General features: G+C 37.0%; 1 protein-coding gene across 2 annotated transcripts in view; it reads right to left on the reverse strand.

The window, feature by feature from the left end:
• The window catches only part of VPS26A (VPS26 retromer complex component A), a 30,477-nt gene extending 12,751 nt beyond the window's left edge, over positions 1-17,726 (reverse strand). The window contains exons 1-2 of one of the 2 annotated variants that reach the window (XM_058543297.1): positions 17,642-17,726; positions 11,816-11,965 (exon numbers count right to left, since the gene is read on the reverse strand). In XM_058543297.1, coding sequence (XP_058399280.1) covers positions 11,816-11,965; positions 17,642-17,644 — 153 coding nt within the window. In that variant the 5' untranslated portion in view covers positions 17,645-17,726. Of the gene's footprint in view, positions 1-11,815; positions 11,966-17,303; positions 17,421-17,641 lie in introns of those variants that run through there. The other variant, XM_058543296.1, reaches the window with a different exon arrangement.
• Positions 17,727-17,817: the final 91 nt, after the last annotated feature.

Below are 17,817 nucleotides of genomic sequence, written 5' to 3' on the forward strand. Positions count from 1 at the left end.
TTATCTGAGGTATTCATTTCTGAAGTTTGAGACACCACCACACACTTAGATCACGATGACCTTATAGCACCAGAGAAGGTATAACTTACTCATATACAATCACTAATGAACCTATTACTTATAGTACATACACTTAAAGCAACTGCTTTGTTAGGAAGGAATCTATCTTTCTAGCTGGAGAACTATAAAGACTCAATCAAAAAAAGGGAAAACTTTCAACTATTCACGTGTGTTTTCTAGTCAGATAATTCTACAACAATGGCATTTTATTTTTTTTATTTTTTTGCATGAGGAAGATCGGCCCTGAGCTACCATCTGCCAATCCTCCTCTTTTTTGGCTGAGGAAGACTGGCCCTGGGCTAACATCCGTGCCCATCCTCCTCCACTTTATATGGGACGCCGCCACAGCACGGTTTGCCAAGCAGTGGGTTGGTGCGCGCCCGGGATCCGAACCAGCGAACCCCGGGCTGCCGCAGCGGAGCGCGCGCACTTAACCACTTGCGCCATGGGGCCGGCCCCGAATATCTAACAATTTAACTTTTGAGTATAATTTATCTTACATACTTTTGAAGTAAAATATATAATCTTAAGAATCCCTAAATATTCATACCTGCCAAATAGAAATCTTAATTTTATAAATTTTTTTTCTTTCTTTCCGAGGAAGATTCGCCCTAAGCTAACATCCGTGCCAATCTTCCTCTATTTTGTACGTGGGTCGCCACCACAGCATGGCCGCCAATGAGTGGTGTAGGTCCGTGCCCGGGAACTGAACCCTCGAACCCGGGCTGCCGACGTGGAGCATGCTGAACTTAACCACTAGGCCACAGGGCCGGCCCCTATAAATTTTTAATTTGATAAAATATCTATACATACACATTAAAAATAAAATTCCAGGGGCTGGTCTGGTGGCATAGTGGTTGAGTTCACATGCTCCACTTTGGTGGCCTGGGGTTTGCAGGTTCAGATCCCAAGCACAGACCTACACACTGCTCATTGAGCCATGCTGTGGCAGGTGTCCCACATATAAAGTGGAAGAAGATGGGCATGGATGTTGGCCCAGGGCCAATCTTCCTCAGCAAAAAGAGGAGGATTGGCAACAGATGTTAGTTCAGGGCTAATCTTCCTCACCAAACAAATAAATTAATAAAATTCGAAACATTTAAGGATTAACATACAAAAGAAAAGCACACTTCCAGATTTATTCTTTACTATAAAAAATACTGGTAAGACTATTAAAAGCTCTTTCAAACAATTCTCAAAAGATAACAGAAATCGAGGACCAATAAAAATAGAGGTCCAATTACTTCTGTTTGTAAACTATATAAATTAAAATATTCACTCTACTGTATATTCCGTATGTATAACCAGGATGAGTTGGTTATTTGCCTTCCAAATTAATATCTCAGAAAAAAGTAAATAAATAAATTGTAGTACACCATATGATGGAATATTATTAAAGTTTAAAAATAATAAGGTCAAAGAATTTTCAATGATGTGGGAAGATGTGCATGATATATTACATGAAAGAAGCATGGTTAAATTGTATACAAGTATAATGCCAATCATATTTTTTTAAACTACAGAAAAGAAATACTCTTAACAGCAGTTACTTCTGGAATGTATGATTATGAGTAATTTTGTTTTCTTCTAACTTTTTTTTTTTTTTTTTTACAATAGGCAAATAATACTTTCAAAGTCAAAAAAACACTTATTTTAAGAAAAAAAGTAGAACTTAAAGAGGCTTCACATACATTATCAAGTTGAATTTCAGGTTCGAACCACAAATAAAACAAACATAACCCCCAGCTATTTCATAAGCCAGGCAGTAATTAGAGCTATTCTCTAATTTAATAAAGCACATAGAAAAAAGTATACCTTAAAAAATGTCAATTTGGCAAGAGTTTTTTAGAATGTCTTTGTTTGAACATGTCTGTGTCTGATATTTTTAAAATTTACAGTTCTTCAAGAGACATTTTGAAACCACAGTATTAAGGTAGAAATGCAAAGTTACTGTTTTCCCACCTAACTGCCTAAACTCTGAAATTTTCCTTGATCTCATCTCCCACTGATGTTACAACATGGTTGCTTTTAAGCCTAATACAAACTGTTCTGGAGTCTGAAGGATCCCAGAATCGGAAGGCATAATTAAGCATCTTGGTTTAAAAGCTATTCTGCAAGGGAGCATAAAAAAGTAAATGAAACTATGACAGTGAACTGGATTAAAGAATTTTAACACCAACTCAAGTTATACTTTTTAACTTTTATTATAATTTCAAACTTACAGAAAAGTTGCAGGAACAGCACAAGGAAATCTCACATAACCTCTCCTCAGATTCAGCATATGTTTATATTTTGTCCCATATGCTTTATCATCTTCTCTCTATATACACATGTGCACGTATACATACACTTTTCTTTCACAACCAAGAATAAGTTAGAAACATTATGCCTCTCTATCCCTAAACATTTCATGTGTACCTCCTAAGAAAATGGACTTTCTCCTACATAATTACAGTGCAATTATCAAAATCAGGAAAGATAAAATTCCATAGTCTATATTCAAATTCCATCAATTGTCCCAATAAGGTAATTTATATCCTTTTTGCCTCCAGTTCAGGTTCCAATCCAGGATCACACATCACATATAGTTATGTCTCTTTAGTCTCCTTTAATCTAGAACATTCCTCAGTCACTGCCTTTCTTGACCTTGACATTTTTTAACAATACAGGTCAGTTACTTTGTAGAATGTCCCTCAATTTCGGTTTCTTTGATGTTTCATCACCATTAGACTCAGTTTATGCATTTTTGGCAAGAACACCACAGAAGTGAAGTTGTGTCCTTCCCAGTGTATCTTATTAGGAAGCACATGATGCCAGTTTGTTCCAATATTGGTGACATTAACTTTGATCACTTGGTCAAGGTGATCGACCAAGTTTCTCCAATTGAAAGTTACTACTTTCCCCTTTGCTATGAATGTAATTTGAGCAGAGAAACTCAAGGCTATGTATATATGTTTAAAAGGCTATGAAAACAGACTGTAGGGAAACAATCTATATATAAAACATATTCACTGCTCTAACAAGCCAATCTCCAAGCTCATTCTTCAGCATATAATAGTCCATAAATGTCTCAAACAATGCTGGATTCAGGATCTATTTATTTATTTATTTATTTATTTATTTAGTTTTTAAGATTTTATTTATTTTATTTTTTCCCCCCAAAGCCCCAGTGGATAGTTGTGTGTCGTAGCTGCACATCCTTCTAGTTGCTGTATGTGGGACTCGGCCTCAGGATGAACGGAGAAGTGGTGCCTCGATGCGCACCCGGGATCCGAACCCGGGCCACCAGCATCACAGCGCGCGCACTTAACCACCAAGCCACAGGGCCGGCCCTAGGATCTATTTAAGGAATGAAATTTATCCACACTGTACTTAAACATATATCAATGTACTACATGCCATTTATAGGGGCATCTACAGTGAGGCACCAAGATATCTGTACATTACTGTTGCTGGATATTGTGGTTCTTCAAGATTAGTTTCTATCTGCTGCCAGAAGAATATGGTCCATATTCATGTTGATGAAAGAAACAACAATAACATTCCTTGCTTAAAGAACTAAACTATAAACTCCTATAATCTCAGACTAAACATATGCCTTTGTTCACTTTTGCAACAAGGAATAGATGTAGAATTCACTACAGGTGGCTTGGCACTGGTACCACCACTTCAAGACAATTTACTTATCACTGACCAATCTAAAAGAATGTCCTGGTTAAGGAATTATAACTTAATGAACCCCCCTCAAAAAATCCCCAGATAAATTACTAGTCAAATTTTTCACAATTCAAAAAAACAACACTGTACCTCAATAATTAAACATACAGTCAGCAAGACTCTCTCAAAATTACTCAGAAGGTATAGTGATACAAGCTGTATTTTAAAATGGGGAAACTTAGGTTAAATGTATTCTTAAAGCATAAAAAATTTAGGATACAGTCCAACTGTTCTAGACTTAAGAAAGATCTGTCACTTGACATGAACCAAAGCAGTAAATATTCTAAGGATAAAAAGAACCTGAGTAAGTAGCTTTTAAGAATTCCCCTATTTATCTTATGATAATCTAGATATTTCCAGTTGTCTTAAAGAATGCTTCAAAAACTCTCCAAAAAACTTTTGACAGGCAACAATTAATTTTAACTTTAAAAAGTATATGCTACAAGTGTCCCAAGACAATTCAATGGGGAAAGAATATTCTTTTCAACAAATAGTGCTGGAACAACTGAATATCAACAGACGAAAGAATGAAGTTGGAACTCTACCTCACACTGTATATAAATATTAACTCAAAATGGATCAAAGATCTAAATGTAAGAGCTACAATTACAAAACTCTAAGAAGAAAACATAGGTGTAAATCTTCATTACCTTGGATAGGAAATGATTTCTTAGATGACACAAAAAGCATGAGCAACAAAAGAAAAAAAATAGATAAATTGGACTTCATCAAAATTTAAAACTTTATTGCTTCAAAAGACACCCTTAAGAAAGTGAAAAGATAACTTACAGGAGAAAATACTTGCAAAACATAACTGATGAAGGACTTGTATCCAGAATATATAAAGAACTATTACAGCTCAACAATTAAAAAGACAACCCAATAAAAAATAGTCAAAGGATATGAATAGATTTTTCCTCAAAGAAGGTATACAAATGCCAATAAGCACATTAAAAGATGCTCAATATTATTAGTCAGTAGGGAAGTGCAAATCAAAACTATAATGAGATACCACTTCATACCCGCTAAGATGGCCATAACCAAAAACACACACAATAATAAGTATTGCCCAGAATGTGAAGAAACTAGAACCCTCATACATTGCTGGAGAGAATGTAAAATGGTGCAGCTGCTTTGGAAAAGTTTGGCAGTTCCTTTAAAAGATAAACGTAGCATTAACATATGACTTGGCACTTCCACTCCTAGGTATAGACCCAAGAGAAATGAAAACATAATCACACAAAAAAAAACTTGTACACATATGTACAGCATTGTTCATAATAACCAAAACTAGAAACCTAAATGTCCTCAACTGATGAATGGATAAAGGAAACGTGGCATATCCATATACCACATGGATATGTACTGGAATATTATTCGGCCACAAAAAGAATGTTTTGATACATGTTACAGCATGAATGAACCTTGAAAACATTATGCTAAATGAAACAAGGCAGGCACAAAGGGACAAATCTTGTATGACCACTTATATGAAATATCTAGAACAAGCAAATTTATAGAAAAACAAAGTAGACTAGAGGTATCCAGGGACTGTGAGAAAAGGGAAATGGGTAGTTACTGCTTAATAGGTACAAAATTTCTGTTTGGGGTGATGAACAAATTTTGGAAAGTGGTGATGGTTACCCAACATTGTGAATATAATTAATGCTACTGAATTATATACTTAAAAATGGTTAAAATGGCAAATTTTATTACATATATATATTTTACCAAAATTTTTTTTAAAAAAATGAACCTTGAAAACATCATGTTAAGTGCAAGAAGCCAGACACAAAAGGCCACATGTTTTATGATTCTATTTATATGAAATGTCCAGAATAGGCAAATCCATAGAGAAAGAAAGCAGATTTGTGGATTAGTGGTTGCTAGGTGTCTTAGCCCAGTCAGGCTGCTATAAAAAAAATACTATACACTGGGCAGCTTATAAATGACAGAAATTTATTGCTCACAGTTCCAGAGGCTGGGAAGTTCAAGATCAAGGCGTCAGCAGATTTCGTGTCTGGTGAGAACTCGCTCTCTGGTACACAGTCAGCTGTCTTTTCACTGTCTCCTCACGTGGCAGAAGGTACAAGGGGGTTCTCTGGGGTCTCTTTTATTAGGGCACTAATCTCATTCATGAGGGCTCTTCCCATAGGCCCCACCTCCAGATACCATCCTACTGGGGATTAGGTTTCAACACATGAATCTTATGAGGACACAAACATTCAGTCTGTGGCACCAAAGGAATGACTGCTAATGGTAAGGTGTTTCTTTTGGGGTGATGAAAATGTTATGGAATTAGATAGGGGTGATAGTTGCACAACTCTGAAAATATAGTAAAAACCAGTGAATTGTGCACTTAAATAGGGTGAATTTTATAGCATGTGAATTATAACTCAATAAGGCTATTTTTTTTTTTTTTTGGTGAGGAAGATCAGCCCTGAGCTAACATCCGATGCCAATCCTCCTCTTTTTGCTGAGGAAGATTGGCCCCTGCTAACATCTGTGCCCATCTTCCTCTACTTTATATGGGACGCCACCACAGCATGGCTTGACAGGCAGTGCATCAGTGCACGCCCAGGATCCGAACCTGCAAACCCTGGGCCACTGAAGCAGAGCGCGTGCACTTAACCACTACTCCACCAGGCCAGCCTCATCAATAAGGCTATTTTTTTAAAAAGAAAATAACATATGTGTTACAAATAGACCAATGGAACAGAACAGAAAGGCTGGAATAGACCCACACAACCTCTGAGTCATGACAAAGGTGATACCGCAGTGCAGTGGGGGAAAGGATGGCTTTTTCAATAAATGTTGGGTTAATTAGATATCCATATGGGGGGCAAGAGAGGGGAACTAGCCTTGACTCCTATGTCATACAAACAAAATGAACTCCAAGCAAACTGAGGATCTAAATGTGAAACATAAAATAAAAAAATTTATAGGAGAAAGAAAAAAGAAGAATATCTTCATGCCCATAGGGTAGGCAAAGATTTCTTACAAAAATGAAACATAACATTTGTAGTGTATTAAAATTAAGAACATTTGTTCATCAAAAGACACCATTAACATAGTGAAAAGTCAAGCCAGCAAGTGGGAGAAGATATTTAAAGACATACATAAACAAAGGGACTCTATATTAAGAAGCATAAAAGACTCTTATCAAGAACATACAAAAAAATGCTATACATCAATAAGAAAAAAAGTCAACTGAGTAGAAAAAGGAGCCAAAAAAAACTTGAATGGGCATTTCACAAAAGATATCCAATGGCCAATAAATATATGAAAAGTTGCTCAACCTCATTAGATGCCAGGGAAATACAAATTAACACCATGTAACAATTAAGAGAATGAGGAGAAGACAAGGCATAGACTGGGAGAAAATACTTGCCCAAGATACATCTGATAAAGGACTGTTATCCAAAATACACAAAGAACTCTTAAAATTCAACAAGAAGAAAACAAACAACTCAATTAAAAATCAGGCAAAAGATCTGAACAGGCATTTCACCAAAGATATACATTTGGCAAATAAACATATGAAAAGATGCTCAACATCATCTTGTCGGGAACTGCAAATTAAAACAATGAAAAACCACTACAGACCTATTAGAATGGACAAAATTCGGAACACTGAGAACACCAAATGCTAGCAAGGATGTGGAACGACAGGAGTTCTCATTCCTTGCTGGTGGAAATGCAAAATGGTAGTGCTACTTTGGAGGACAGTTTGGCAGTTTCCTACAGAGCTAAAGATAGGTTTACCATACATTCCAGCAAGCGCGCTCCTAGGTGTTCATCCAAATGAGATGAAAATTTACGTCCATACAAAAAACTGCACACAGATGTTTATAGTACCTTTATTCATAACTGCCAAAACTTGGAAGCAACTGGAATGTCTTTCAGCAGGTGAATGGATAAACTGTGGTACATCCAGACAATGGAATATTATTCAGCACTGAAAAGAAATGAGCTATCAAGCCATGAAAAGACATAAAGGAACCTTAAATGCATACTACTAAGTGAAAGAAGCCAATCTGAAAAGGCTACATACTGTATGATTCCAACCATATGACATTCTGGAAAAGGCAAAACTATAGAGACAATAAAAAGATCAGTGATTTTGGGGGTTGGAGGGGAGATGAATAGGCAGAGCAAAGAGGAATTTTAGGGCAATGAAAACATCCTGTATGATATTATAATGATGGATATACATCATTATACATTTGTCCAAACCCACAGAATATACAACACCAAGAGTGAACCCTCAGGTAAACTACGGACTTTGGGTGATTATGATGTGTCAATGGTAGGTTTATCCTTGGTAAAAACTGTACCATTCTGGGGAGTGATCTTTATAATGGGAGAGGCTATGCATGTGTAAGGGCAGGGGGTATATGGGAAATCTCTGTACCTCCCTCTCAATTTTGTTGTAAACCTAAAACAGCTCTAAAAAAATAAAGTCTTAAAAAAAATGTGAAAAAAAAAGTGTACATACAGAAGCTCACATGTCAGGAATATCATAAAAGGAATTTATTCTTGCTTTGGGTGGGATGTCAGACCTCCCAGATCTCTAAGATTATATCTAATATATGAAGGATTTTTATGCAGAGAACCCCACAATGCAATGCCAAGTTTGGAAACCAATGATTCAGTCGAACCTCCTCAATTTACAGGTGAGATTCAGAAAGTTAAATGACTGCCCAGAGTTACCTACCAAAACAGAGGTAAGGCCAGGGCTAGATCTTCCAACTCTAGCCCAATTATCTTTTTATTATACTCGGACATTTCAAAAAACCTAGACTGGCATGGTAAGACCTGCTCTTATTGATCCATGCTGCATCACAAATAACCAATGCTTGTTTTCTTCTCTTTCTTTTCTTTTTTTTTTTTTTTTGTGAGGAGATCAGCCCTGAGCTAACATCCGCCAATCCTCTTTTTTTTTTTTTTTTTTTTTTTGCTGAGGAAGACGGCCCTGGGCTAACATCTGTGCCTATCTTCCTCCACTTTATATGGGATGCCGCCACAGAATGGCTTACCAAGCGGTGCGTTGGTGCGCACCCGGGATCCGAACCAGCGAACCCCGGGCCGCCGCAGCGGAGCGCGCGCACTTAACCACTTGCGCCACCGGGCCGGCCCTAAGCTTTCTTTTCAAAGTGCTCCTAAGTCATCTATTTAATAACCTGTTCTAAAGGTATGTCAGAAGTCAATATTAACAGTTACAACAATTGCAAAAAAGAAAAAAAGAGAGGAAGAGAAAACCAGACATCACGAACCCCTTGATGAAAAAACACACCACCACCTATATTCTTGCCAAAAGAACAGAACTTCAGTCTGATCAAGCCTCTAGATCCTGCTGGCAATTTACAGGCAATAACTGTATCATGAATACGCAATCACAGAGAACTCGACAGTTCAAATGGCCCAGGTTCTTCAACAGATAAATTAAAAGAAGAAAGGCATGAAGAGGCAACCTGAGATTAAAAGAGATTTAAAAGCCATGTAAATTTTTTTTTAATGGAGCAAGACTAAACAATTAAGGAACACAAGGAAGTTTGTTATAAAAGTCAGCATAGCGGTTACTTTTGAGGGGAAGGGGCTGTGATTGGGATGGGACATATGGGGTGGCTGGCAAAGTTCTCCTTCTTGACTTGAATGGTGATTACAAGAAAATATGCCCTATAATAATTTATTTTTGTTTTGTGTGGTTTTCTATATGTGTTTTATTTTACAATAAAAAGGTTAAAAATGAAAAAAATATCAGGTCAATAAACAGATTCCAGATTATCTTTTGAGCAACAGAAAATATTTACCTATAAGAGATTTATCATTTATTTAAATGTACTCTATAGTTATTGATTAGGACTACATACAATCTCTAGCAATTCCAAAAATGTAATTTGAACGCCAGCTATTTTCTTTTTGAGGAATATTGGTCCTACGCTAACATCTGTTGCCAATTTTCCTCTTTCTTTTTTTTTCTCCCCAAAGACCCAGTACCTAGTTGTATATCATAGTTGTAGAGTTGTAGCTCTTCTATGTGGGGTACTGCCTTAGCATGGCTTGATGAGCAGTGAGTAGGTCCGTGCCCAGGATCCGAACCTGCGATCCCTGGGCTGCCGAAGTGGAACTCGCGAACTTAACCACTACGCCACCGGGCCAGAATGCCAGCTATTTTTAAAAAAGCACATTGAAGTACCTTTATTTCCTTAAAGATTCCCCTCTTCTTTATCCCTTAAACATCAGCCATGAACTCCTAATTGGCCCAGATGACATAAAATTACCTTAAGCCAGGCAGGGAATGTTCCCTACTAGACTTAAAAACAGTAAATAAACCAACCAAATAAATATTTGGTGAGAGCCTATTATATAAACAATACTATGATGCACTTATGGAGAACACAGCAGCATACTCTGATCCCCTGATCTTAAAAAGCTTATAACCTCGCTGGAGAGCTATTTACTTACTTGTCATATCTATAAACTAAATATCTGAGATGCTCGCAGGTTCAATCTCTCCCTAGAAAGAAGACTAGATTGGTGTCCCTACCCACTGCAACCCCACCACATTAACAAGTCTTCTTTTTCCACAAGTCTTCTTTTTCCACTAACCAAACGCTACTTCCTTTACTCTTCTTTCATTTGACATGGTCCATCCTTTTGATGATTTTGTCTGCTCTCTAAAGAGAGAGGGCGCTTCTGTTTCTCTCCATCTTTTTAAAGGAAGACTACCAGGAAAGAAAAGTTGAAAACCAAAAACTTTATTTCAGAAACAACACTAAGACGGCAAGAGAAGAATCTGGCAAAGCACCAGAGTAGACAATGCAGTAAAATGGTTAATAAACGTAAGTTCAACCTATCTAGTAACCAAAGAAATGTTAATTATAAGAATAATATCATTTCTGCCCATCAAAATAGCAAAGATTAAAAATGCTACCTTGGGTATAACAAGCCATTATAAGTGGACATGTGAATTGATGCAAATTTCCCAGTTTAAAATGTATTAACACCCTTCAAATATTCATGTCTTTGGGTCCAGCAACTCACTTCCAGGAATTCATTCTAAGGAAATAATCTTATCCTATAGAAATCTGGAGAAAAATATATGTATATAGATGCCTGTATCACCAAAGATATGGTGATATACTACAAGCCACCTGAAAAATAGAAACTAAATATCCAATAATAGGGAAAAAATATGCTTAATATACTACTTATGTAAATATTAATTAATGCAGAGATACTAGGAGGAAACATACCCAAATTTTAACAGTGAATGATTTCCATATGATGGGACCATAGATAATTATCCTATTTCCCAAACTTTCTCCCATGTGTATATATTAGTTTAACAAACAGGGGAGAAAAACTAATATTTTCTATTAAAAAAATTATTTCAAATGTTTTATGGCTTGATTTTGTCTATGATATTACCATTCCTCAGTATCAGAGACTAATGAATATTGGTCATATTCCCTAAGGTATAAAAACAATCTTATACATCATTTGAAAAGAAAAAGGGGAAAAAGTGAAATCTTACAGAAGGTATCATAAACGCATCTCATCATGCATAGACACATTCCAAATGTACTTAAGTCCTCTACAGAGTACCAAGAAATGAGATCAATAGACACAATGGTAGTAGTACAGAGAGAGAAGCTACAAAGAATAAGAAAGAAACTTTTAGAAAGGTATACTCAAGAATTATCCCCAATATCTATAACTCAACTTTACGTTAAAGGAGAAACAAACTTTGAGTGACTTGCAGCCCCACTGGAGAAACTGAAGTTAAACAGATGCACATAGTCACAAACACAAAATTTTGTATGCAATTTACTTTAGACTCTGTCCCTGTAACTCTTCCAGTTTAAGAATCTTTCCTGTAAATGTTCTAATGAATCAAGGATTTTAGCTGACCTTCTGTGAAAAAAATTTCCATCTCTAATAAAATCATTCAATTTTATAAACAGCACAGAGCACTTTGATGACTAATTCTAATATCCTACGACTAGGTAATTCTCCCAAACAAAAGATTTACCTTTCCTGAAACAGATTCTCCATCATAGAAAAGATAATGTTTTTCTACTTTGCCATCTTCAGTTTTCATTTCCGCCATTTTCCTGGTTTCCCCATCATTAAGGACAACATCAATTTCACAAATGGGACCAAAAAAGCCTCCAAGAAAACTCTGAAATAAAAAGAAAATGCACACAATTATCATGTTTTGTCACTCATTACATTTTGTAATTCAAATTTAATTACCTATGACCTACAGTTAAACAGACTGCAAATCTGTGAGTTCACAAGGAAACTTACATCAAATTTTACATCAAAACTAAATAAATTTAGTACAATATGCACATAGTTAATTCTGTACTATACACTTAAAAACTTAAGATAAATTCATGTTATATAGTTTTTACCACAATAATAAAAAGACAAAAAGAAAACTAAACAAATTTAAACATGCTGTAATTTCAATCATTTCCATAGATAACCATTATAAATAATCAAATACTAACATATACCAGAAATCTAAAAAATTAATTCTTAACATCTGGATTTGAAGTTACCTTTAGTTATACTTCTATGAGGTTCTTTCATTATAGCAAAACTCATACAATCCAAATGAATTATTACAATGTACTACTTACTGTAAATCTACTTCTATATAGGTCTGAACAGGATGTGTTACATTGTGTAAGCCCTTGGAATAAAACTGGCTCTAATGGACGAGACTAATTAAATTTCTGTGAATTTTTCCAAAGAAAAGGTATAAGCCTTTTTCTGTAAATCCTGAATGTAACAGAAATATAAGGGACAAAGATCAATTGCCTATGAATGCCAAAACACATTAGTTGGTAATAATATAGAATCCATTAGCAATTCCAATATCAGATACAGTTGTGGATTATTTTTGTCACTAATGAAAGCTAGTCTTTTTTAAAATTTACACAGAGAACAGTCTTCTATCCTTTCGTCCTACATGCCTTCTTACTTGCCCTACACAACAACCACAGTGATCTCTTAAAAACGTAAATCTGATCATATAATTCTCTGTTAAAAAATCCTTCAGTGGGCTGGTGAGAGTATAAATTTGAACAACTACTTCAGAAAATAGTTGGCCCTACCTGGTAAAGCTAAAGATATACATATCCCATAACCCAGCAAATTACACTCCTAGGTATCTACCCTAAACAGAAACTCTTATACACACGAACCAGGAGACAATTATGAGAACGTTCATAATAGCCCCAAATAGGAAACAGTCCAAATATCCATCAAAAAGAGAATGGATACATAATTTTTAGTCTACATTCATACAGTGGGAAATGGAATGAGATACCACTACACACAACAAGGATGAATCTCACAAACACAACATTGAGTGAAAGAGGCCAGAGACAAAAAGAATACACATTGCATGATTCCATTGATTAAAAAGTCAAAAACACGTACATTATAGTACTGTATTAGAAGTCAGGAATTGGTTGGAAGAAAGCACAAAGCGAGCTTCTGGGGTGTTAGTAATGTTCTGCTTGTTTTTATCTGAGTGCTTGATACACGTTCACTTTATGAAAACTCACAAGCTGAACACTTATTTGTGTACTTTTCTTTAGTTAATGTTTACTTCAATGACATGTCATTTTAAACAGACACACACTGTATTCCCCAAGGTGACCTACGTATATCTCACTCTATCCATCTCTCCAACCACACCAGCCTCAAATGATTCAAGTTCATGAAATCTGCCAGTCTCCTCCTTGTCCTAGACCAAGAATCTTAACTTCATTCATTCATCCTTTGAGTATCAGTTTGACCCATCTCCATAAAGATGCCTTCACTAACTTCCTAATCAAAATTGGATTCTCCAAATTTAGGTCTCACAACACCACGTAGTTTTACTTCATCATTTATTATAACTGGTGTGCTTATTTAGTACCTGACACCCTGAGTGAACTGTAAACTCCACAGGACAGATACCTTTTCTTTGCTAATGGCTGAAGACACAGTAGCTATAGGCAGTGTGTAGCCTTTAGTAAAAGGCAAATACCTGTTGAAAGTTAAATTAATTTTAAATAAATCACATACTGTCCTAATAATAAAAAATAAGTGAATACACAAAAGAAATGAGCTACAATCTGGAATATTTGGTAAGACTAGCCCTCCCCCAGGAAGTCAGCATTAGTGCAGCAGCTAAGTCTAGAGCAAGGAACTTGCATTGCCTCAGTTCTGCCCTTGCAGGGTAACAGTCCTCAAGCTAATGATCCTCCTAAGGCTATGTAGGTCACAGGGTGATACTATGAACAAAAGAGATAGCATTTTCCTCAATTCTGAGCTTGCTGCTTTGGTTTTATTAATCCTATATTAACAAAAGGATTTTAATTTCAAGAAATCAACTCAAAGCATTGCTAGATTAGTATTTTTGACATACTTCAAAGACACAAACAGCAAATTTTCCTTTTGACAAGATGTCTTCATCTTTCCTACCAACATTACAAATAAACTCAATTTTAAACCAGGAAACTAATTTTAATCAGAAAATTATTCTGAACTTAGAGAGAATGAAAATCATCAATGATAGGTCACATGCACTGTCCCTTCCCAGTTAGTTTTCATACTCCAAGTTTTAAACTCAAAACTTGCTCAAAATGGTGTATTTTCTCCTAAGGGCTACAGATATGAGAATGTATAGCAGCTCAAAATCAGTCAGCTGATATTTACTAACTATCAACTATGTGCAAAGAACTGAGCCAGCAAAGGTGGCGGGGAGGCACTGCTGCGGGAGGAGCCATTATGAAAGGGTAGAAGACAACTGCTTCATTTGAGTTATAAAACAGAAGCAGGAAAATGAAATTCAATTTTCTCATTCCCCCTTAATACTTCCCAGAGCTGCTTCCAGGAAAAATGAGATCTGAAAACCATAAAAATTGTTTTACAGATAAAAAGAAATATTATGGTAACTCTTTTCCACATACATATACTTAACACAGAGCTGAACTCGGGATTTGAAAGCTGATATTAAAAGATCAAATAATCAAAAATAAAACAAAATCAAAATTGCCACTAATTAAAATTCTGTCAAGTAGACTAAGAGTCTTATAAAATTTCACAATAACATAATTATAATTGAACAATAAGTCTTATTTTGACACCATATGTAAAAATTAAAAATTCCTAGGCATTGAAAGTATATAAAAACTATATGTTGGGCCAGCCCTGGTGGCCCAGTGGTTAAGTTCTGCACACTTTGCTTCAGAATACCCGGGTTCGGTTCCTGGGCACAGACCTACACTACTCATCTGTTAGTGGAAACAACTACATTATCCTCTATTATTTTCTGTATGCATGAAGTATTTCATAAGTAGACGTACTTTTCAACACAATCAAAACACTAAGATTGGGAGAGATCAGAAGGTATTAAAAAAAGCCTAGAATAGCATATGCAAAATAATAATAGGTTGAGTAATACATTACAGCACTTTAACAAGTTAATGACACCATGAGAATTTAGCCCTGGGTTAACATCCAGTTTTTTACACAAGGCACATCAAAAATGAACTAGTCTTACAAGCCTCCAGAAAACTGTGGATGTCTTACATTTAACAAGTAGACAACAGAGAGAAAAAAATATCTGAGGACAAAAGTTTGTCTTTTTTGATTCCCTTCTAAAAGGAGTTGAAAGAAAAAGATTCTCTACCCAAAGTCTTGCTTTTGAAGTTTTTATTTCAAGATGTGCATCTTCTGTCATTTCAAAGTCATAAAATTAAAATCTTTTTTAATTATTCACAATCAAATTATAATACTTCTGATATGTAAAGAGGAAATAAAATACAGAATTGTCAGGACTGTGAAGTCTAGAAGAAGGAAAGGGAATAAAAATTGTAAAGAGGGTTAGCCTACAAAACACAGACTTTTGCTGAAATTACAGAAGGCAGTTTGACATCTTTTAAGTCAAAGACTACATAGTACTTCTGGAAAAGATATCTTCAAGTGAGCATTTAGAATATGAGGGTTTCAGAAGCAGTACTAGACAATATAAGACAATTAACACACAAGTTAAAACTCTTAGTTTAAATAACTACACTGCAATAAATATGACTATGAAAACACAGCAATTGTTTTTACATTTTCGAATCATGGCCTAAACCTCGTATTACTGACTTTAAGTTAATTTAAGATTTTTCATATCATTTGTAAACTCAATACTGAGCATTACCATCTGGCAAAATTACATGTGGATACTTTAAAAGACAAACTTTTTAGCTCTCACTAAAGAAATTTCACTACTCCAGCTGACATAAAGAAATGCAACTCAGGTGAGGCGGAAGGGACACTCTCAAAATGTATTCACTTAGCCCATCCACACACAAGCAATGAAACAGCAAATCTTCATACATATATTTGTGCCCATTTCAGTGTTATAAAGCTTTACAATTTAGTTTATGTCTCACAAGTAACTTGAAAATAAATTGCTCTTGAACATAATTCAAAAGCTTATTAAAAGTAATAATTTTAAACGTAAGCAAAAAATAGGAGGGCCTTTTAAGTTTTCTTTGCAAATTATATTCAATTAAAGAAGCCTTCCCTAACTCCCTGACGAGGCAAGGTCTCCCAATACTTCCTTCTTAGTATTTATGACATCTGTAATTTCCACGTTAAACAAATAATTACAAAAATAAACGTTTATCTCCCTCTAGACTGTATGCTACAAGAGAGCAAGGGCTGTTTCAGTCTTGCTCACGGCCTCTGGGCAGACCTAAATAATCATTTGTTGAATGAAAGAAAAAAAGGCTCTAAGAATGAATGTCTCTTTTTTTTTTTTAATTAAAACAACAAGATTTCTGACTTTACAATATACTTATTTAAAGTAACGTTTTTTAAATAAACCTAGCTTGGTCTTTAGCCAGAAGTTTCAAGCAGTTTATTGAACCAGTTAGCTTCAGAAAAGCGGGTAGGTGTGACAGCACACAGTAGGCGCTCAACATATGCTTGCTCAATGACACAGTAGGCGCTCAACATATGCTTGCTCAATGAAACGAATAAACGAATACTACCATAAAAGAGCCAAATGAGACCCAACCTTTACGACATTGCCAACACAAAGTTAAACGCCATCGTGTCCACGCTGATGCTTCCCACTAACTAGTTACTCTGATTTCCCTCCCTCCTCTCTCCCTAGGCCATTTCAACATCCCAAAGCGTTAAGTTTCTAGAAACGGCTTGGGGAAGAAAATGGGAGCCAATGCTTAAACCACCGGGCACGAAACTAGTGTCTTTCGAGTTATAGACGTCCCCCATTCCAACGTCCTTTTCTTTTTCTCCTATTCTACAAGTGTCAACGTCAAGGCTGTACTGGCGTCAGGAAATCGCAGGAAGTCATCATACCCAGATAAAAAAAGGAAAAATCAAGGAGTTTATCAAGCTCGTAACACCCTGGAAGAGAGTGACCAAGCCCCTGAGTCCCGGGTCACCCCAAGTGAAGGGAAGCGAGGCTGCCCGGGAGCAGCGGAAGGACTGGCTACCTTGGAGGGGGAGCCAGCGGCGAGCCCCCACAGAGGCAGGGTCCGAGTACCCAGCCAGGGCCCCCACAGCCGGTCGAGGAACCCGGGCAGAAGCTCCGACATGGCCGGGAGAGCGCGCCGCCGCCCGCAGGTGCTCAGGCCTCGCCGAGACCGGGAAGAGGCGGCGCCGCCCGCTCTTCCCCGACCCCGCGGTGGCCAGACAGGCCTAACCCGGCTGCCCGCCCTGCTCGCCTGACCCCTCCAGCAGCTCCCCGCGACGCCGGGCCCGCCGTTGGCCGTCCCGCCGTGCGCTCCGGCGTAAAGGCTGGAGGCGAGGGCGCGGCCCGCCGCGCACTCACCATTGTCAGCGCCGCCGCCGCCGCCGCGTCCCCTCCAGTTCACTCCCCTTCCTTTAGGAGAACTCCCAGCCCCAGCTCCCTCCGCCCCGGCGCCCCGTCACGTGACCCCGGGCCGCGGGCTGCACGTGACCCCTCCCTTCCTCTCCTCCCTTCCCCCTGCACCGGCCCCCTCCGGC

Source organism: Diceros bicornis, chromosome 6 (genome assembly GCF_020826845.1).
Source record: "Diceros bicornis minor isolate mBicDic1 chromosome 6, mDicBic1.mat.cur, whole genome shotgun sequence".
NCBI lineage: Eukaryota > Metazoa > Chordata > Mammalia > Perissodactyla > Rhinocerotidae > Diceros > Diceros bicornis.